At 36.0% G+C, this 22874-nt stretch overlaps 1 protein-coding gene across 3 annotated transcripts in view; it reads right to left on the bottom strand.

Annotated features, from left to right (window-relative positions):
* Positions 1-1338: 1338 nt before the first annotated feature.
* The window catches only part of NSUN3 (NOP2/Sun RNA methyltransferase 3), a 52330-nt gene continuing 30794 nt past the window's right edge, over positions 1339-22874 (bottom strand). Inside the window, exons 6-7 of one of the 3 annotated variants that reach the window (XR_003432104.1) lie at positions 19350-19519; positions 3005-3117 (exon numbers count right to left, since the gene is read on the bottom strand). Coding sequence is in view for 2 of the 3 variants with exons in the window: in XM_027102848.1 (XP_026958649.1) it covers positions 2847-3117 (271 nt within the window). In the remaining variant the exon portion in view is untranslated. Of the gene's footprint in view, positions 3118-19349; positions 19520-22874 lie in introns of all 3 variants that reach the window. The other 2 variants (XM_027102848.1, XM_027102838.1) reach the window with 2 other exon arrangements.

The raw sequence follows: 22874 nt of genomic DNA, 5'->3' as shown, positions 1-22874 counted from the left end.
CTTCTTGGCATCTAATAAAATTGTTGCTAGTGGTTCCAGTTTTCTCTTTGTACTCCAGATGAGTTGCATTAGCCTACGCAGATCATCTGATACTTATCTCCAGACATAAAGTCTTCTTGGATAAGGGCCTATTAGATTTGTGATTACTTTAGTCATGTAGCAAGTGTTCTGGTATCTATTATTTTATGCCTAATATCCTTTTATCCTTGTATAAAAGAATATTTTTCATAATACTGTTCAGGGGGTAACATGCCATCATCAGTATAAAGCCATATGGATATGCAATAGGATAAAGAACTGTAGGTTGCCTTGATTCTAAGCCACAGATAATGTTTGATGCTTTAAAAATTCAGTACAAACCACTTAAATGCATTATGTTTATTCACAGTCTATTTCTGAAACTAGGGGCTGTTCAGTGTGCTGATGGCATAGAGAAGTTAATGTGTTGGTAAGCAACCTAAATTTTATAAAGCTATTTTGAAAGTAACTCAATGCCACAGAAAGTAGTATCAATTACTCCTTGCTTTTCAATTGACATTGCAAGGCTGCTCCAAATTCCTTTTCTTCAGTTCAGCATCTGCAAAGAAAAGGAAGGCACAGAATACCTCTATGGGAGATTTCTGGGTATTGCAATCACAAGAGGTACTTCTTTAAAACACAGCCTGAAATATTTCACAATTGGATTTTTTCCCCAAGTATTAATTAACCCTTTCATGCCCTGAGAATAGAGAATTGCATACAAGGGGAAAGCTGAGCAGTGGAGAATAAGGGTAAAGCCAGTTGATAATCTTGAGGGTTCCTATAACCTATATCTTGTGAGACAGCATAGAGTAGTGAGAAGGACGTGGCCTTTGGAACCAGTTTTAATCTTGGTTCCATTCTTTACTTACCAGAATAGCTTGGCAAGCTAGGAGCAGCACTAAACTTGGGTTTTCTCAGTCACAAAATGTGGTCATGATGCTCAGCCCTGGAGTTGTTTTAAAGTTCAGAAAAGATAACACATATATATAAAGAACTTAATCAAATATTTAACACTCAATAAATGTCATATGTTTCATTATAGTTATTGATAATAATAAAATGAGCTATATGTATATCTATATTTGCATTTTTCAGTAATCATAGAAAGGTCTAATCCAACAGCACATTGAGTATTCAGATTAGGCTTCATGGCATTATGCTGGGAAAATAATGACATTCAACAAAGTGCACTGTGAAAATTTACTTTGTGATTAATCTACACAGAATAAATGCACTTTTTAATCCTATAGTATCTGAAGACAGGATTCTTGAAAAAACAAACCAATAAGCACACACTAAAAATACACACACACATAATAAAAGTCCTTTCCATTATTATTAATCTTCTGTATTAACTCGGTATATTTGATTGAGTCCAAGAGATCCAGCTTTTCTTCAAATATATTGGTTAGATATAAAGGAAGCAAAATGGTTAATGCAATGAAGGTACAGAAATAACACTCTTCCTAGGACTTCCCAGTTAAAGGAGCCCAGTTTTATATGCTTGCAAAAAAAAAAAAAAAAGTAAATGAGCCAAGAGTCTCTAGTTTAAATGTATAGAATGTAATAATTCAAAAGGATTCAGCTTCAGCAGAATTTTGTATTTCTATAGTCAGAGTTTTGTTTTTTTAAAAAAACTAATTTCTAAATAGATAGAATCTTTTGAAATATGCTACATAATTTTTCTTAATAGTTGGAAAAATATGTTTGGCGTCTGAGTAAAGCAATTTCTAGAGAAAACACATGATCAAAACCTGAGGCTAAAACCCTAAGTACATATACAGAAATGTACACAATATTCCCAGGATATGTATAAACAAGGAGAGCCACTTAGTAAATGGTACTGGGTTTTGGTAATAGTATAATCCACTCTCATTAGGCATCTCCCTTTTGTGCATTAATATGTGACATCATAGTCTCAGATAACATTTCATAACGCAATGAAATAAAAAGCCCCTCCAGATTGCAACTGTTAGATAATCAGATTCTGTAGTGTTCATTATGACTGCAATTATGTAGCAAAACTCTCCAAATATAGTTCAGTTATTGCGGTTATTAATCATTCTGGTTTTGTTTCAAGTACTTGCTTTATAGCCTGCTGGACAGACTCCATTATTCTACAAGCTGAATGCAGAAAGTCAAACATGTGCATGTGAATCTGCTGTTCTAACGGCCTTTCAATATAATTTACCCTTTCAATTTGTATTTGTGAATACAAAAAAAAGTGGAGAAATAAAGCTGGTGTCAATAGAGTCACTGACCTTTGCAGTAAACAGAAGATAGTTCTTAACGAAAAACAACTTGGCAAATAAGAAATCTATTTTCCTAGAACTAGAAATAGTGCTGCTTAAGAAGTTAAGTCTCAGAATAGCAATCAGTTCTTATAGAAAAGGGGGGGGAAAAACCTCAAAGAATCTATACATTTGATAAGGAAAAAAATGATAAGAGAGTCAGAAGGTGTGCATTTTTAGAGGTTCAAAGCACCAACATTACGATAGAAGGTATTTCTAAACATTTTATGCACAAAACCATATATTCTTATTAATTTAACTACAAGATGCCAAGTAAAAGACAGATTTATTATAGAGAACAAACACCATCTGCACCATCTTAAATCATTACTGTAGATGTATTTCTAGGAAAAAAATATACCTGAAAAGTTCTGAGATGCTAAAGTATTAACTAAATAGGATTCCAACAGACCCAGGGAAAGTGGCTCCATTTTATTTAAATGTTAACACGTAGAGAGCCTACATGTTAAATAAATATAATAATACATTGATATGTTATCGATGTAATGGTTCACAAAATGCACATCACCAATTTCAAGTAGTCCATGATTTTTTCAATTTGGCTACATACATTGGGCCCCAGGCTTTGCCCTTATCTGGAATCACCAATAGCCCACATTCCTGGCCAGTGGGAGCAAATGTGAAGTCTTGGGAGCAAGTCCTTGCCATTTCCTTAATGTCCACAGGCATGATGTTACTGCAGGAGTTTAAAACTTCACTGATCACATCTTGATTTTCTGCCTTGGAAAGTGTGCATGTAGAGTACACAAGTAGCCCTCCAGGACGTAAGGCCTTAATTGCAGACCTGCATGTAATCAGGAAAATGCAAAAGATTGGTTATGTACATTAAAAAGGAACTATGGGGGCTGAGGGCAAGAAAGCTTACATACTTGAAATTAACCCTACTCTGACTCTGACTGTAATAACTTTGGGTGTTTTCTAGCCTTACAACTATTTCTTTCTAATGTATCCCTGGATGACTGGGAAAATGATAATGAGACCAATCAACACGGGAAAGACAGAGAGTATGTCTGACTGGTTCATTGTTTTGTTCTTCTAAGGACAGGAGGATGGAGGCAGAGCATGGAATAATGGGTCTGTCTTTGAATATACTGAGTGGTACTAATGGGTAGGTGGGAAGGAGAATCTGAACTTCAGGAAAGGGGTTAGGGCTCAGTGATAGATGAAGTCATGTGAATAAACAGGATTTCCCAGGAAAAGAACAAGGAAGAAAAGTGGACTAAAGATAGAGAATGCCTATATGTAAAGAGAGCAGAACTTAGAAAAAATTTAGAAGGCTTCTCCAGAAAAAAGTATAGCTTTAGGGAAAAGATGCGAAGATTTTTTTCCCCCAAGGGGAAGACTTGAACATATTTGTAGATGCAGATCCGGAGAACAGTCCCAGGATTTCAGGCTGCAAATGGAGGAGTTAGCTTCGGAAAAGATGGGATTCCAGCTCTTCATCTGAAACAACAAGGGAGCATGAACAGGGAACCGAGACGTTCTAAGGTAAATGAAAGTTCACGATAGACAGCCTTCATAATAAGTGTGGAGGGGGAAGCAAGGTCATCTACTGAGAGAGAAAACTAGAAAAGTTTTAGTCCTGCTGCTGTGGTGATAACCCCAAAGCAATTACTAGTCAAGAACTTTTTTTTTTTAAGAAATCATGTTCCAGAACCTCTACTAGATTTAAAAGTACAGTCAGCCCCGTCTCAACCTATATTTAAACAACTAGAGCACCTCCCAATAACTAAGGTTTATAATGAAGATCCACATCATCAAAGCAAGTTCAAATTCTGTCTTCTATGTTCGATTATTAAAGGATTGAAAAATTCTAACTCAAGACAAGCAAACTGATGACGATTTTTTTTCTCCTCTTTCTGTAGACATCCTTAAATATAATGTGTAATAAAAAATGTACTAACTCAAAACAATAAAGTAAAAAGGATAGAGAGAACCATTAACTAACAGTGAATTTCAACACATTTCTGAAAGATGATATGCAGACAGACGCATAGTGAATGAAGAGAGTAGAGACAGCCCTACAGCCACAGAGGGTATAATTTGACCTGCAGAACTACAGAGGGGTTTGGGATCTGGAAAAGCCAGACTAAATGTGACAGGAGTAAAAAGTGAAAACAAAGATATTAATTCAAAGCATAGATAAGAAACCACAGATTTCAGACTCCCATATATGGCACGTCAGGCAGCCAGGTAAAAAGTTGGAAGGTTTTTTTAACTGAAGTATAGCTGATTTACAATGTTGTGTTAATTTCTGCTGTAGATCAAAGCAATTCAGTTATATAGTCTTTTCCATATTCTTTACCATTATGGTTTATCACAGGATATTAAATATTGTTCCTGTGCTATACAGTAGGACCTTGTTTATCCATTCTATGCATAACAGTTTGCATCTGCTACTCCCAAACTCCCAATCCATCCCTCCCTCACCTCACCTCCCCCTTGGCAACCACAAGTCCGTTCTCTTTATCTGTGAGTCTGTTTCTGTTTCATAGATAAGTTCATTTGTGTTATATTTTAGGTTCCACATATAAGTGATATCATATGGTATTTGTCTTTCTCTTTCTGACTTACTTCACTTAGTATGATAATCTCCAGGTCCATCCATGTTGCTGAAAATGGATTATTTCATTCCTTTTTATGGCTGAGTAGTATTCCATTATATATATGTACCACATCTTCTTTATCCATTCATCTGTCGATGGACATTTAGGTTGTTTCCACGTCTTGGCTACTGTGAATAGTGCTGCTATGAACATAGGGGTGCACGTATTTTTTTGAATTATACTTTTCTCTGGATATATGACCAGGAGTGGGATTGCTGAATCATATGGCAACTCTACTTAATAGCTTTTTGAAGAACCTCCATACTGTTTTCCATAATGGTTGTACCAACTTACATTCCCACCAACAGTGCAGGAGGATTCCCTTTTCTCCACACCCTCTCCAACATTTCTTATTTGTAGACTTTTTAATGATGGCCATTCTGACTGATGTGATGTGCTACCTCGTTGCAGTTTTGATTTGCATTTCTCTAATAATTAGTGACGTTGAGCAACTTATCATGTTCCTGTTGGCCATCTGTATGTCTTCTTTGAAGAAGTCTATTTAGGTCTTCTGCCCATTTTTTGATTGGGTTGTTTGTTTTTTTGTTGAGTTCTATGAACTGTTTGTATACTTTGGACATTAAGCCCTTGTCAGTCGCATTGTTTGCAAATGTTTTCTCCCATTCTGTAGGTTGTCTTTTAGTTTTGCTTATGGTTTCCTTTGCTGTGCAAAAGCTTGTAAGTTTGATTAGATCCCATTTGTTTATTTTTGCTTTTATGTCTATTGCCTTTGGAGACTGACCTAAGAAAACATCAGTACGATTTATGTCAAAGAACATTTTGCCTATGTTCTCTTCTAGGAGTTTTATGGTATCATTCTTACGTTTAAGTCTTTAAGCCATTTTGAGTTTATTTTTGTCTAGGTGTGAGGGAGTGTTCTAACTTCACTGATTTACATGCAGCTGTCCAACTTTCCCAACACCACTTGCTGAAGAGACTTTCTTCCAGTTGTATATTCTTGCCTCCTTTGTCGAAGATTAATTGACCATAGGTGTGTGGGTTTATTTCTGGGCTCTCTATTCTGTTCCCTTGATCCACATGTCTGTTTTTGTGCCAGTACCATGCTGTTTTGATTACTATCACTTTATAGTATTATCTGAAGTCTTGGAGGGTTATGCCTCCTGCTTTGTTTTTGTTCCTCAGGATAGCTTTGGCAATTCTGGGTCTTTTATGGTTCCATATAAATTTTTGGATTACTTGTTCTACTTCTGTGAAAAATGTCATGGGTAATTTGATAGGGATTGGATCTAAACTGTAGATTGCTATGGGTAGTATGGCCAATTTAACAATATTAATTCTTACAATCCAAGACCATGGGATATCTTCCTATTTCTTTGAATCATCTTCAATTTCCTTTATAGTTTTATAGTTCTCAGCATATAAGTGTTTTACCTCCTTGGTAAGGTTTACTCCTAAGTATTCTTGGGGGGGGGTGATATTAAAAGGTATTGTTTTTTTACATTCCCTTTCTGATATTTCATTGTTACTATAAAGAAATGCAACCGATTTATGTATGTTAATCCTGTATCCTGCTACCTTGCTGATTTTGTTTATCAGTTCTAGGAGTTTCTGTGCAGAATCTTTAGGATTTTCTATATATAGTATCATGTTACCTGATATAATGACAATTTTACCTCTTCCCTAAAATTTGAAAGTTTTTTAATCTAAGAAAGTTGAATAAACTAGGGAGACCTAAGGCACCTCCTCCCCAAACTAAAGACCTCTGCATTCAGCAAATCATAAAGTGACATCACCAGGCAAAAATTATCACCCCTAAAATAAACCTCCTAGTACTTTACTGTCCCATTATTAAATAAAAATGTACAGTGAAGGATTATTAAGGGTGAGAAATGCTTATGCAATATGTGAGATCAAAAGTAAAAGAAACAAACAAAAAATGGCCTACAAAGAAACAGAAACTTCAGGGAACAAAAGAGACATAACAAGACCTTATAAATGCAGAAAGATCAGCAAAAATACAGGACCCACAAAACAATAACAGAATGCCATGAAACAGGACCAAGAAGAGGCCTCTTTGAAATGAGACACATGTTTATCAAAATAATATTTTATAGAAGTGTTTGGAAGTTAAGGTTGAAAAATCTTCCAAAAAAGCAGAACAACAGATGGACTGAAAATGACACAGGGAAGATTAATCAAGCAGGTCCAAATTTCAGTTAACAGGAGTACTGGAAAGATAGTACTGAGAATTGGGGGAGGGGGACTTGAATTAGTGAAATAAGAATTTTCTAGAGATGAAAAGAAGTGTTCAGATTAAAATAACTCATCATAAGGCTAGAATATCCATTATTATTTATTCAGCATCTATTATAGGCATTGTTCTAGATGTTGGGTATACACTGAAATAGAACAACAACAATAAAAAAAAAAAACCCTCAGTTTCATGAAGCTTACATTTTAGCTGGGGGAGAAAAACTACAAAAATAAGTAAGTCTGTCATGGACTGAACTGTGTCCCCTCAAAATTCGTATGTTGAAGCCATAACCCCCAATACCTCAGAATGTGACTGTATTTGGAGAAAACATCTTTAAAGAGGTAATTAAGTTATTAAAATGACGTCATTAGGGTGGGCCCTAATCCAATATGTCTGGTGTCCTTATAAGAAGAGGAAATTTGGACATAATTACAGAGGGAAGATCAAGTGAAGACACAGGGCAAAGACAGCTATCCAAGCAGAGAGGCCTCAGAAGAAACCAACCCTGCGGACACCTTGATCTCAGACTTCTAGCTTTCAGCACTGTGAGAAATATCTGTTGTTTAAGCCATTCAGTCTGTGGTACTGTGTTATGGTAGTCCTAGCAAACTAATACAAAGTATTTACACATATATGCACATACCTATATAAACACATACACACACATAATAATATATACACATACACACACATATATATGTATGCATGTGTGTATGTTTGCACGTGTGTTTTCCCCCACCAAGCAATCCTCCAATTCTCTGCAAACACTGACTGCATGTCCTACAGTTTATTTCAATTCTGACACTATCCACCTGGTCCCACAAGACTGTCCTTCGAATGCCAACTGCAAGTCCAAGTCTTTGGCACTTCTGACACACTGGTTATAAAACGGGGGTTCCCACAAACCCCTCCTTGGGTTAAATAATTTTCTAGAATGGCTCTGTTACTTACTATGTTACTGATTTATTATTACAAGATACAATGCAGTAACAGCCAGATGGAAGAGATGCACAGGGCAAAGTATGCCCTCTCCAGGCACACCACCCTCCCAACACCTCCTCTCCACCCTGAAAGCCCTGCAAATCTCTTCAGTGACGGTTTTTTAGAGGCTTCATTAAATAGGTGTAATTGATTAAATCATTGGCCACTGGTGATTAAACTCCATCTCCAGCCCCTCTCCCATCCCTAAAGAGCGGGAGGGGTGGAGCTGAAAGTTCCAACCCTCTAATTATACAGTCAGTTCCCCTGGCAACCAGTCCCCCATCCTTAGGGGCTGCCCCAAAGTCACATTAACATAAACTCAGGTATGGTTGAAAGGGCTTGTTATGAATAATAAAAGTTGCTCCTTTCACCCTTACCAAAGCCAGATATTATAACAAAAGACGTTCCTATCACTCTTATCACTTAGGAAATTACAAGGGTTTTAGGAGCTCTGGCCTGGAACCAGGAACAAAGATGAAATACATATTCACAATATCACAGTTTGCTTATTTTTTAATTTAGTGATAGGTTCTATAAAGAAACTTAAATCAGGGTAAGAGGATTAGGAGTGCCTGGATGGTAACAGGGATTGCAGTTTTAAGTAGGATAATTAGAATAGGATGACACTTCAAGAAGTGACATCTGAACAAAGACCTGAGAAGAGAAGGTAAGGAAGTGGGCCATGTAGATATCTGAGGAAAGAGCATTCTGCACAAAAGGAGTAGCCAGTGCAAAGACCCTCAGACATGTCTGAGGAAGGAGGAGGCCAGTGTGACTGTAGCACAGGGAAGAAAGTGGTGGTAGGGTAAGATGAGATCAGGGAGCTAAGAGGAGAGGGTGCAGAGGGTCTGACACAACACTGTCAAAACTCCAACCTTATAGTGAATGAAAAACATCCACATTTAGATGCATTATTGTTAAATTTTAGAACTTTGAGAACAAAGGAAAAATGCTAAATGCCTCCAGAGAGAAGAACTGGTTGCCTCTAAGGGTCCAGGAATCAGACTGGCATCTGTGGAGTAGTGTACTCCAAATCCTGGGAAAAAGGCAATTTAAAGTGGATGCTATTTACTGCCACACTGTCAAATAAATATATAGGAGGGAGACAGAAACTTTCAGATATCTGATGACTCAGAAATTTTACCTCTAGCAGAATGAGGAGGTAAATCAAGAAAGAAGAGAACTGTGACACAGAAAACAGTGAACGCCACATAGGAGAACAATGAAGGGAGTGAAGCCCCAGAATGATAGCTGCATGGGACCCCTTAGAGGGTAACTACTCCAGATGAGAAGGAGAGGGAGACTCCAGGGAGAAGTGAGACGGGAGAAAAGAGATGAAATGACTGAAAACTGAGAAAACCTTGAAGATTTGATACATGCACCTGGGGTGGGTGTGTAAGGGGGAGAAGAAAAGAGAGAGAGAGAGTCTGTTCCATCTAATCTGATTATAAGAAAATTTTCCTCTCAGTGTCATTCTGATCACAACACTGAACCAATAGAGAAGGAAATTTAATTCTAATGTATTAGTCCATTCTGCAGTGAATAAAACAACATATATTGATTATTGGTCCTCAGAATCATTCCATAAACTTATCTTAGTAATGTTTCAGAACAGATTATAAAATCTCAGAAAGAATACCGTCAACCTTGACAACATAAACATAAAGGTGCAGGTATAAGACACTGGGAAGTAGAGGGGAGAAATGTAAGATGGGGCAGGGATGTAAATATTGTTATATTACAAAAAGAGAAACCAAGAGCTATTGCTCTGATTATTTGAAAAAAGAATAAAGCTCGAAGTGTGTTTAGACAGACTTTCTACCGCTAACAGAACAAGAAATGTAGATCTAGGTGTGAAGTACTAAGTTTCCAAGCTGACTGAGGGAGAAACTGTAACAGGGTGAGAACACAGGTTGTAGAGTGCTGTGAAGAGGTAAGGGAGGTATAAGTGAGATGAGCCCAAGCAAAAGTCAGGGCAGGCACACCTCGGAGACGTGGCAGGTTTGGTTCTAGATCACAATAAAGCAAATAAAGTGAATCGCAATAAAGCGAGTCACAAATTTTTTGGTTTCCCAGTGCATAAAAAAGTTATGTTTACACTATACTGTAGTCTATTAAGTGTGCAATAACATTATGTCTAAAAAAATGTACATACCTTAATTAAAAAACACTTTATTGCTGAGAAATGCTAACCATCATCTGAGCCTTCAGCAAGTTGTAGTATTTTTGCAATAGTAACATCAAGGATCACTGATCACAGATCACCATAACAAATACAATAATAACGAAAAGTTTGAAATATTGTTAGAATTACCTAAAAGTGACACAGAGACACAAAATGAACAAAGGCTATTGGAAAAATGGTGCCAACAGACTTGTTGGATGCGTGGTTGTCACAAACCTTCAATTTGTAAAAACATAGTATCTGAGAAACACAATAAAACAAGGTGTGCCTGCAGTCAATGTCTAAAGTTGATAAATGAAGTAATAAAGGATAAACATATTATTTAGAGGTTTAGGAGGGACTTGAAGAATAAATAAAGTATAAATAATTGTAAGTGGTTGCTCTGAGGAGTAAAGCTAGGGGAAGATGGGGGAGTGGTAGGGGTAAATTACTTTTAACTAAAAACTCATTTATATTTTTAATTTTTTACCCATGTCATGTATTTCTACGATAATACAAATTAAAGGGTAGCTATGACAGTAGTATAAATATTAGAAATTTTCCCATAGGGGTCAGTTGTTTTTTTTTGTTCTTTTAATTTGACTATTAAGGGATTAACTCTCTAGAAAACTCATTCCCTGAGGTCCAGATAACTAAAATTGTATGGTATCCAGTATTTCTGGTCTTCTCATATATCCACTTACTGATATAAAAAAAACTGGGAGGTGACTACCAATTTACAGTAGCTTACCACTGTAAGCCTACTTAACCTTCAGTGTTTGCTGTTAATTTCTAAAAAAAGTTTTTTAACCTGTCTTCTTACTTGTCACTGTCTCCTAAATATTCTCCACAGAAACTTTTTTAAAAGGCTCAGATCTAGACACCAGAGATGTGAACTGTTATGGGATAACAGCCTATGGGAGGAAGAATGATGGCCCACAAAGATGTCCATATCCTAATCCCCAGAACATTTAAACATGTCACATTATATGGCAAAAGGGTATTTGCAGATGTGATGAAATTAAGGGTCTTAAAATGGGAAGATTACACTGGATTATCTGAGTGGGCCCAATGTAATTACAAAGATCCTTATAAATAGAAAAGGGAAGCAGGAGAGTCAGAGAAAGAGAGGTGATGATTGAAGCTAAGGCTGGAGTGACAGGAATGCTAGCCAAAGGTCACAAGCCAAGGAATGTGGGCTGCATCTAGAAGTTGGAAAAGGTAAGGAAATCATTCTCCCTGTCTTAGTCTGTTTGGGTCGCTATAACAAAAACGCCATAGACTGGGTGGTTTAAACAATAAACATTTATTTCTCATAGTTCAGCAAGCTGGGAAGTCCAAGATTAAGGCACCAGCAGGTTCAGCATCTGCTGAGGATACCTGCCTCCTGGTTCATAGATGGCCACTGTGTCCTCCCATGGCAGTAGGAGCTTGGGAGCACTCTGAGGGCTCTGTTATAAGGGCACTAATCCCATCATGAGTGCTCCACCCTCATCACCTAATCATCTCCCAAAGGCCTAACACAATCATCTTTGGGATTAGGATTTCAACATATGAATTTTCGGTCTATAGCACTCCCCTAGAGCCTCCAGAAGAAATCGCAGCTCTGCAAACACCTTGATTTTGAAACTATGACCTCCAGAAGTGTAAGATAATAAATCTGTGTTATTTTAAGCCACTAAATTTATGGTAATTTGTTATTAATAGCAGCAATAGGAAACTAACACACACCTGGTGATGGCTTTTCAATTTTTTTTACAGTTACATACTGAGGCATCAGTAGATTTTGCTAAAATTGTGCAAGTTACAACTACACTCATTTTGGATCATTTTCTACTGACTATAGCAATGAGTATAAGATTTTCTTTTAAAAAAGTTAGATTATTGTGCAAGGGATATATACAATTTGAATGAGGGTATCTTTAAATTCCCATTAAAAGGATTTATTTTGATCCTAGTTCCACAGTTAGCAAAACCAATGCCTAATCAAGTAAGTATGATTCTTTCTCATTACAGTTGTACAAAGTACATAGAAGCCTCATCACTTACAAACAGTGTGTTCCTGGCTTGATGCAAATTTAAATTAATTTCTATAATGTTGCCAACGCTGGCTGATTCTTCTGCTCTGTCTTCATCCCAACACTCATAATTTATCTTTCTAAAATTAGGTTGGTATAACTTAACTGGCCACATTAATTTCTTAACAAGGAAACTGTGTGTGGCAACACAAAGGCTTTTTTACAAATTGGGTTAATGTCAACGTCCTAGGGCAAAATGTGAAGAGATTCCTATCAAATGGTTGTTGCTGTTTTGCTGCTAATGATTGCTGTTTAAATATCATTTTTGCCCTTTTGCTTGTAGTAGTTATAGATTTCAAAAAATACCATAATTTTGTATTCAAGGAAAACAGGTGATACGGAAAAAAAAAAACCTCACTCCCAGAGTTCACATAGCCAAGACTTTTCTATACTGAGAATTATTTTATTCCATAGTGTCTAGGATAAATCATTTGCTTCCATAACCAGTTACATATATTTTGAAATAGCCCATAAGAACCAAGTAATTATTATATTAATTAATTAATTTGGATAGGTTTCATCCAAGTCATGAAAAGAAGCATTTTTAAAAGACTTTTTAAAAATGGTCCTTTTTTTGAGGACAGTAGACAGTAGGGTGTGAGAAAGGTTGTGTTGTTTCAGGAGAGAAATTATGACAATCAGAACAGAAGAAAGATACTGTTTACTAGGTCTTAACAAGCCAAGTAAGAAATTTTAAATTCTGGAGGGGTAAAAACATTTAAAAGTTAGACTTGGGGCTTCCCTGGTGGCGCAGTGGTTGAGAGTCCGCCTGCCGATGCAGGGGACACGGGTTCATGTCCCGGTCCGGGAGGATCCCACATGCCACGAAGCAACTAGGCCCGTGAGCCATGGCCGCTAAGCCTGTGCGTCTGGAGCCTGTGCTCCGCAACAGGAGAAGCCACAACAGTGAGAGGCCCGCGTACCGCAGAAAAAAAAAAAAAAAAGTTAGACTTGAGTAATACTAATAAACTGGCAAAGTTGTGGTAATGGCCATATAAAAACATGTCAGGATTAGAGAAGGAAAACAAAAAGTGCTGGATCTGGGATCTGGTAGAAGGCAAAAGGTTGCTCTATGCTTGTGTAAATTTCTGTGTCATGTAGTTTGTTTGTTTGTTTTTTAATAAGAGGAGGTAAAACTAAACAACTAACTAAGCAACATCCATTTTGGCATAATGGTATCCTCTGCTAACCTTTTCCAAATGAGCTGTGTACCTTGGCTTCTCAAGGACTACATGTTTCACAGCTTAACAAGATCCTGAATAATGGGATATTTTTCACTTGTGCTATAATACTAACTATATTGCATGAAATTACAAGTTGAATTAAGATGGGCATTCTTTACTACTGAATTATAACTGATGGCAGAGAGATGGTCAGCAGTGATTTCTAATCATACTTATCAGTATAAGGCAGAAAAAGATGTTATGACTAACTACAGTAGATGAAGAAAAGTATTATTTTGATCAGATTAGGTGGAAGGCTAACCTAATACTTTAAACTGAAATGGGAACTAGTAGACATTATCTTGGGTTTTATATATTATTCAACACACAATGTCCAGCTATAATGCAGAGCTGGGGGAAGTACTTCTAAAGGAAGCAGAGTTGCCACATAATACACTCCCCCTAACACTTCTCTGAAACACATATATTCCCCTCAGAAGCCTCCCACCTAAGAGCTGATCAGGCTTAATCCTACTTGAAGTATGAAATAAGATTCTATCTCACAATAGCACTGCAGGAAGTAAAGCTGATCTTGATTAACAATATAGGATAAAATAAGAGTGGGAAATGCTTTTACCACAGCACCCGTAACAGGAAAAGAATGATGGCCTTCTTGCCATAGAATGTACACCAGATACCCTGTTGCTTTACGGCAGATACGAGCTGTACAAATTTTTCCAAATCTTTGTCTTTCAGTGTATTACGGAATAGGCTGAAATGCGTTCTGCACTTAAACCACCTAGCTAATGAAGCAGCTCAAAATAAAACATATTCTAAAAAAGAAAACATTAAACAGAATATAACGTTAAATTAAATTTTCCCCATTTACAAATAGAAAACCTTAATTGATTTTTGGCGGTTCACAGAGTAGACCTGAATGGCACTTCAGGTGTACTATCTCTTACACGCCATCGTGAAATCCAAAAAGCTCTGCAAACTACAGCTTTTTTCTTAAGTTTGTGTCAGATTCATCTGGCCTCAACATTTGACCTAAATTGATGTAAGGCTATTTATCGTCAAGACTGAGCCCACGTGGTAAAACTACTCGAACGTTTTGCTGAAAACATATTAAAGTTTGATTACAGGGTGCTGCCCCAGATCCTACTGAGGGAAGTGGGTGATGTGATATAACAAATACATACTATATCACCTTAAAAAAAAGCAGAATTCTGAGCAGAATCCATCAGTATTTTCTTATTCTAATATACAGTAAGAAAAACAGCTGGATTGTTTTGTGTTCTTTCAATACACTAAGGGTTCTTCCCCATGACCCCCTCCCAAAAGTGTTTTGTATGTTTGTATTTTTTAAAGAACACTTTATATAATCAATAATGAAGGCTTTTTTTTTTTCAGAAGTCCATTTTGTCATTTTTTTAAGTGCTTTTCATTGAATTTCTCTATCCTTTAAAGATCTTAGAGAAAAACAGAGAATCAAGCCCCAAGAGCCATTTATAATACTGGCTTAGAAACAAGGTAAGAACACGCTGCTTTCCCAGGAAAAAAACGGGAAACCACCTTTACACTTCCAGACTAGTTCACACAGCCTTCCAACTACCAACAAATAACGTATAATGACCAAGGAAAAAAAAGAAAAACAATTACCTGATTTTAACAACTTGAAGAAAAATAAGTATTGCCTTAATGAAAACAGAAGCTTCAATGACCTTTAAAAACTAAAAACAAACAAACAAAACAAAACAAAAAAAACCCTCGAAAACATCTTGGAACCCTGACAGTCATCAAAGTTCCAAAGGGAGGGTATTTCAAACCTAACCAAAATTGAAAACATGATGCAGGGTGTCCTCTTTTCCTCCGGCAAATCTGAGTCTTAGAGAATGCTATTTTTACAAATAGCTACTAAAGCAACCCTAATACATTTTAAAAAGATAAATTCCATTTTCTGGTCTATTCTTCTGGTCTTCGATTAGAAATTTGGCATTCTGTTGGAAGGGTCATTGTTAATTAGATCACTAAATTTAAGTGTTTTTTGCATTAAAAAAAACTGAGCCCAAACTGCGTAAGAAAACAATCAGCACAGCAATACTGCCATCTTTTGACCAAAGCAAGAAAAGTGATTTTCTCCCCTTAACATGAATTCCTACGACTTACCATTAAGGGACAAGTATCGTCTTTTTATGTCTTCCAGTGACATGTTCGAAGTTACAGGCACAGCCTCTACCACAACTTCTGGTGCAGAAGTAAACACTACTGTGAATAATATACTTATTCCTCATCTTTCTTCATGTCCCTTCTGTGTCACCATTAAAGCGTCAAGGCAACATCAACCATTCTTTCAGATGTAAATATGGGGAAGTAATCAAGTGAAATAGACTGAAAAATCACTTCATTGACACAATATTAGCAAGCTTGTACCCTTCATCCTAGAAACTCTAGCATTAAACATTTTTTTAAACCAAGTAAGAATAGAGTAATTTTTAAAACTTAAAACGAGCATAGGAGCATCAATCCTCCAATTGGCCCCTTGTAGCCATTTAATATTCAAGTAATGTTTCAGAAATTCTCTAAAAGGCTACTTTATAAGGTTATTTGCAACTTACATTAAGAAGTTATCTAATTAATAACATGAAAAATATATGAAAACTACTTGTGGTCTTTGTATCTTACTGCCCGAATGACAAATACTAAATCCAAAACTGAAAAAGGTGAAATGCTTCCAGAGGACATTGCACACACATATTTCTCCATGAGGAAATTCTTTTTCTTTAGGACAGAATATTCCTTAATTAATGGGAATGTGGATTTGGTCCAAAAATCAAATGAGATGCTGATTCCTATGTTAACCTAGTGAGGAACAGGTCACCAGCCTAATTAATAACGCTGCATTATGTTTATTTGGTGCTTTAACTTAAAGAGTACTTCACAGACGGAGTCTTAATAAAACCTTATGAGGTATACAAGGTAAATAGTCCGACCCAATTTATCAAATGGAGGGTCACAAAGACTCAGTGACTTGCCTGAAGTTACACAGCTAATTAATGCACCTTAATCTAATACCAGGAAAATGACTGCAAGCTTTACCACTGCTGTATATACCCTGAAGCAAATTATTACGATTGCTAAAATAAGTATGGAATCTGGGGCAATAAGAAAGAGGATGCTACATGCATACATTTTATCATCCCAACTGTCCCAAATACTCATTGAAGGTAAAGAATAACTATAGACCTTTAGGCACTTTTAATAAAAAGGAACTAAGAATTAGTAGGTCTGAAGCTATGACTTGAGAATCTTGGCTACCTGCTCATTTTATAGAGCATGCAACCTTTACCTATTAAAGTGCTATTGCACTGAATTTATGATGAGGTAAATGAAAGCAAATACCCCATGCTGAGACATAATTTGAAACTCTTCATCTCAGATTGACATCAAAATCATAGTTTTAAAGAATTTTAACAAATTAGACTCAATGGTTAGAAACTCAAAGGCAGTTACTCCATTAAAATTTCAAATAATTTGGAATAATTTGTAGTTATTCCAAACAATCTGGTAAATTCCCTTAAACAAATTTTGTTTCCACAACTCTAAATGATATATTAAAATATCTGTTTTCCTCAGAAGCTTACTGATAAAATGAGTACAAAGCTAGCCTAAGTTAAGAGGTTTATTTTTGCATTCATCTCACCATACTATTTGATTCTGTCATTCATCCTCAACTTCGAGAAACCTTCTCTCACTTTGTCTTCCTGGACACTACTCTTTCTTTGTTCATCTCCTACTTCTCTGAGGTTCCCTTTTAGCCTCCTTATCTACCTTTCCTCTTCTTCCTATCCCTTAAATATCAGTCTGCCCTATAATTTTATCCTTGGTTTATCTTTTTTCCTAAAGTTAGATGTTTTATATATGTTATCTCATTCAATCTTTCAATTAAGTTATTATTCTCACTTTGCAGATGAGGTAACTAAGGCAAGAGTGTTAAGCAACTTGTATGAGGCCACTCAGTGTCCAAACCAGGATTCAAATCCGTGCAGTAGAGTTCTACAGTTTTCCTTGACACCTTCCTTTTCTTCCCACTCCAGAACCAATCAACCACCAAATCCTATTAATTCTCCATTGAAAATATCTTGCAAATCTGACCACATATCTGTATTCCTCTCCCATTCACTCAGTTAAGGCCTTTGTCATCTACTTCTTGATTACTGTGAAATCTTTCAAATTGGTTCTCTTGCTAAAGGATTTTCTTATTAATTTTCTTTGCATACTCCAGTGTTATCTGATCAAGGGATTTCCACCTTGTGACAGACACTTCTAATTGTTCAATATCTGTTCTCACTTCCTTCTACAGTAATGGAATTTTTAACTGGGTACAGCTAAGGCTAATTTCCTAAACTGCCTTTCACTAAAGGTAGTCATATGTCTAAGTCTGACCCATAAGAAGTGAGTGGAAGTAATGTGAGGTGTGCTCTTTTGCTCTTTCTTACTACTTGCAATGCAGATTAAACAGTAAGAGTTGGAATTGTCACTCTGGACCATAGGACCATAAGGTAGAAGATAGACAGGGTCTGGATCCCTGATGATTCTCTGTCCCATCTCTCTAGATGCTTAGTAAGTTCTAATGCTTACATAAATTATTTTTCAGTTTCTTTTTGACCAGGAGAACTTTTATTCATCTTTCCAGACTCACTTCAAAGCTCACTTAGTCTCTGAAACCTTCACTGATTCCCCATGGAATTCCTCCCTCTTCTGTTTTTCCCAAGCAATATTATTTCCAGCTCCTTGAAAACAGGGTTTATGCTATATTCATTTTGTATTTTTTATATATAGCACAACTGGAAAGTATCTTCTCAAAATACATTTTTTTAAAATAAATGAATGAATAAATGTTACCTTAATCAAGAGGTGGGTCAAAAAGAGAACTTTTCAGTGTAAAACAAAGGAATATATTGAATTGCAACTAACACTCAAAAATTTCTGAGTAGGGAACAGCTCAAGCAACCTACAACTCTTACAATATAGAACAGATAGAAATAATAGAGGCCAGAGGCTTCATTTAGGAAAAAGAATAATAATAAAGTTTTTGCCAACAAGTAATTTATAAAAATGAGAAAAAAAGATTTTTCCTCTTGCCAACAATAAACTCCTACAGAAAGTAATCTGTTAATGAAGGTTACTGCTTAGCAATTGTGCTCTCATTTCTCACTGAGTGGAAAAGTTTGGTACCTTTTAGTAAGTTAACTTGACTCTATAGAAACCATGGTCACTATTTTAAAATTGAGATATGTGGTACCAAAAATGCAGTTAAGACATATTTAAAAACAAATATTATCCCTGACACTGCCTTTCTAGTAACATAAGGGAAATTAACAAAGGAGGTTGTGGGGGTGCAGGGGGGCAGGACAGGAAGTCTGATTTAAAAGGAAGGAAAGGGAGACGCAAGAGGGAAGAGATATGGGAACATATGTATATGTACAACTGATTCACTTTGTTATAAAGCAGAAACTAACACACCATTGTAAAGCAATTATACTCCAATAAAGATGTTATATATATATATATATATATATATATTAGCCTAATTTGATGTACCAATAGAAATATTTTGAATACTACAAAATTTAACAAATGGTAAAACTATAATTTTAACCAACTGTTATGAGCTCCATAAAGCTTTTATCTCTAAGTTGTTCCCTTTTTGTCTGCCCCCAACCCTAAAAGTTTAATTCCACAACATTTCATATCTTTTCTTCCTTTAACCATTTTGGGGAGTTCTGTTTCACTTACTTTTTCTTACCATTTCATATATTTTCTCCCACGTTTCATTGTTGGCTTCCAGCATTCCTTTCCAATTTTCTATTTTTGTTCCTTTTCAGCAATTCCCATTTCTTTCATTTTCCCACTGCCTGTTTCTCATCAAACCACTCTGTTTGTATCAGTTTACTACTTCTGCTGGCAAACAGCAGCCTGGGCAAGAAATCAAATAAAAAAATCCCTACCACTATTATGTTCTACAACCAAAGAAAACATTAAGGTGAAAAGTTGAAGTTCATGTACAATTTACCTAATAAATGGAGATGCAAAATTAAGTTTCATGTACTTTAAGCATCTAAAACACAGATATTTCTAGGTGGATAGTTACCCAGTGCTATCATCAGTTTTAAAAGTATAATTTTGCAACCCTTGAGGGTAATCTTCACTATGCTCACAGTAAGTAATCAAATTTCTAGATATCAAACTGTTTATTATCAAAGAAGTTCTGTAAATTCAAGATAAAGAAACATGACCAAGCTTGCTATTTTCAGAAACATCATATCCAGTAGCTATTCCTTTGTCAGCCTAAGAAACAAAACTATGCTGATAATTACCTTCTCCCTACTGGCAGCAAGTTTTTACCTTGAAGAAGAGATATTTTTTATGTAATACCGGTAGAGCAGAGCAATGACACTAGACACTCCTGAAATAGATTATAAATGACAAGTTTTAACATATTTATTATCAGTTTCTACTTGTACAAGATGTACAAGTTTAGCACATCTTCCCAACAGTTAATTACCTCATTTAGATGCTATGGGAGGGTGGGTTAGGAATTAAAAGCTCTCTGCTAAGACTGAACGTGAGGAATCCAGTTTTGTGTTGCTTAAATTAGAGAAGAGTGACAATAGACGACTTTAGCCTGCCAAACTTTAAGACAGGGTCTTTGATCTACTATCAGATATAGTCTCTTCACTCATACAAAGAAAAAGAATTAAAAAGCGTTCAACAAAACCACCAGAATTGACTTGATTTTGGCCCACGGCAGATGTGTTTATGAATGAATACAGATTGTTTATCACTGGTTTAAAAGAGTTTTTCAGACTTTTATTTTAATAATTTTTTTTAGTAACAAGAAACTTCTTCAAATAAAATCCTATAGGTTTAACCAGATGGAAATATCATGGCTCTACTTGGATTTGCTGTGGTGAACTAAGAGGCTCTCCTGGTCATGGCTCCCTCTTCCCTCAGGATGGCTTCAAAAACAATGCTACAGAACCCCTATATATTTACAGACTAGAGTTTGAAAACCACTGTCCTCTAAATGATTCTTTGCAGGAAAACAACAGCTATCTCCTACTAAAGAATGATATCATTTGACTCCTGCAGTGGCCAGGTTATAGAAGAATTAAAAGCCCATAAAGTTTACTAAAGGCATTTTAGTGACTCCATTTAGGTCAATAGCATGGCAAGTTCAGATACCTGTAGCAACTGTCAGAATGAGGCCAAGTGACAGGAAAACCCTTCTCATGGGAGAAAAAAGAGTCACAGGGACTCCTGATGGATAGGCTGGTTTAATCTTGCTTTTTCAGCCTTAGGTCAAATCCTTTGCATTGTAAAAATTATTGTTCCCAGCAGAAAGAAGATTCAGGGGAGGAGAAAATAACATAGATCACCAAGCGACAATCAGGAATACTCAAATGACAAAGAAGCACTTCCTCCCGAGTCAAAAATAGCTAGGTCATCCTCTGCCATGCTTCCCAGTCACTATTTAGAAATCTTGAAAACAAAGTTCAACATTTTTAAAATAGAAAAATTTATGTGCTCCCATTTTTTAAATACTTATTATATATACTTATTATTAAACTTATCTGCTCAGTTTCATTTTGCTTGATATCCATTAGAGGCTTTTCAAGTTATCAAGAAAAAATAATTTAAATTCTTGTTAACAATGATATCTTACAAACTGAATCAACTGTGATAAGTTAATGAAATGCTTAAGTATCACTTTATTTTGAACACCTTTGTGTCCTAACATTTACCTACTGATAATCATTACTCACCTTGAAAATTTCAACAACTTCCTAATTAGCTTTCCTTTCTCTGTTTGCACCCTTGTATCCATCCTCTATATGGATGGAATTAACAAATCTTCCTAATATAAATGTAATCATGTCACTCCCTTATTAAAAATATTTAAACAGCTCCCCACTATATACTTAACAATTATGTTAAGTTAAAGAATAAGCTATTCAACTTAATATTCAAAAGCACAGACAATTAAAACCAATAGAAGCAGTACTGTCTAGCTCAAGACTAAGTAGGGAGAATAGAGCCCCACTTTTTAATAGCCAAAATAGGGTGGCCCCTAAGAGTTCTAAAGTTAGTAGGAAAACCACTAACAAAACAAAATTTGTATGCTACTAATAACATGGCCTTCAAATATATAAAATGAAACTCGACAGAACTACAAGGAGAAAAGTACAAATCCAAATCATACACACCTCATTCAATAATTAACTGAAGAACCAGGTTTTTTTAAGTAATACCATAGAGGATCTGAATAACAAATGACCTGAATCAACATTTAGAACACTGTACTAATAAGGAAATAAAAAATTCACATTCTTCTCAAAGCAACATAAAATATTTACAAACACTGACCTAATATGTGGCTATAAAGCAAGTCAAAATAAATTTCAGAGGGTTGATATAGCATATGTTTCCTGATCATAATAAAAAATAAGAACATAATAAGAAAGATAACCAGAAAATCCCCATACATTTAGAAATAGAAAACAGGGCTTCCCTGGTGGCGCAGTGGTTGAGAGTCCGCCTGCCGATGCAGGGGACGCGGGTTCATGCCCCAGTCCGGGAGGATCCCACATGCTGCGGAGCGGCTGGGCCCGTGAGCCATGGCTGCTGAGCCTGCGCATCCGGAGCCTGTGCTCCACAACGGGAGAGGTCGCAACAGTGAGAGGCCCGCGTACCGCAAAAAAAAAAAAAAAAAAACTAGAAAACAAACTTACAATAAAAAAGATGAACAATGTTTTGAATACCGTATCTTGATAAAAAGTTGACAAACCTCAGGAAAGATTGATTAACAAAAATAAAAAGAAGACATTATAAATCCTACAAATATTAAAAAGATAACAAGGAGATACTGTGCACAACTCTATGGCAATAAGTTTGTAGACTTCGATGAAAGGGGAAAATTACTAAAAACACAAATAAACAAACAAAATCCCTCCAAACTCATGGAACTAATTCAAGGAGAAAGAGAAAATTTAAGAGTCTTGTAACCATTAAAAAAACCATATCGATGGTCAAAATTCATCCCACAAAGAAAACTCCAGGACTACATGGCTTCAACTGCAGTTCTATCAAACATATAAGGAAAAAAAAAATAATTGCAATGTTACATAAACTATTCCAGAGTATATAAAGGAGAGCCCACTCCTCAATTCATTTTATGAGGCTAGTATACCCTTGATTCTAAACTCTAATAATATTTCAAGAATGAAAAATGATAGGCCAGTCTTACTTACGAACACAAACGGAAAAATCC

This window comes from Aethalodelphis obliquidens, unplaced genomic scaffold (genome assembly GCF_003676395.1).
Source record: "Aethalodelphis obliquidens isolate GAN/ISIS:26980383/991018 unplaced genomic scaffold, ASM367639v1 scaffold1, whole genome shotgun sequence".
Taxonomy (NCBI): domain Eukaryota; kingdom Metazoa; phylum Chordata; class Mammalia; order Artiodactyla; family Delphinidae; genus Aethalodelphis; species Aethalodelphis obliquidens.
Note: the sequence above shows the minus strand (reverse complement) of the source record. Positions and strands in the feature narration are given on the sequence as shown.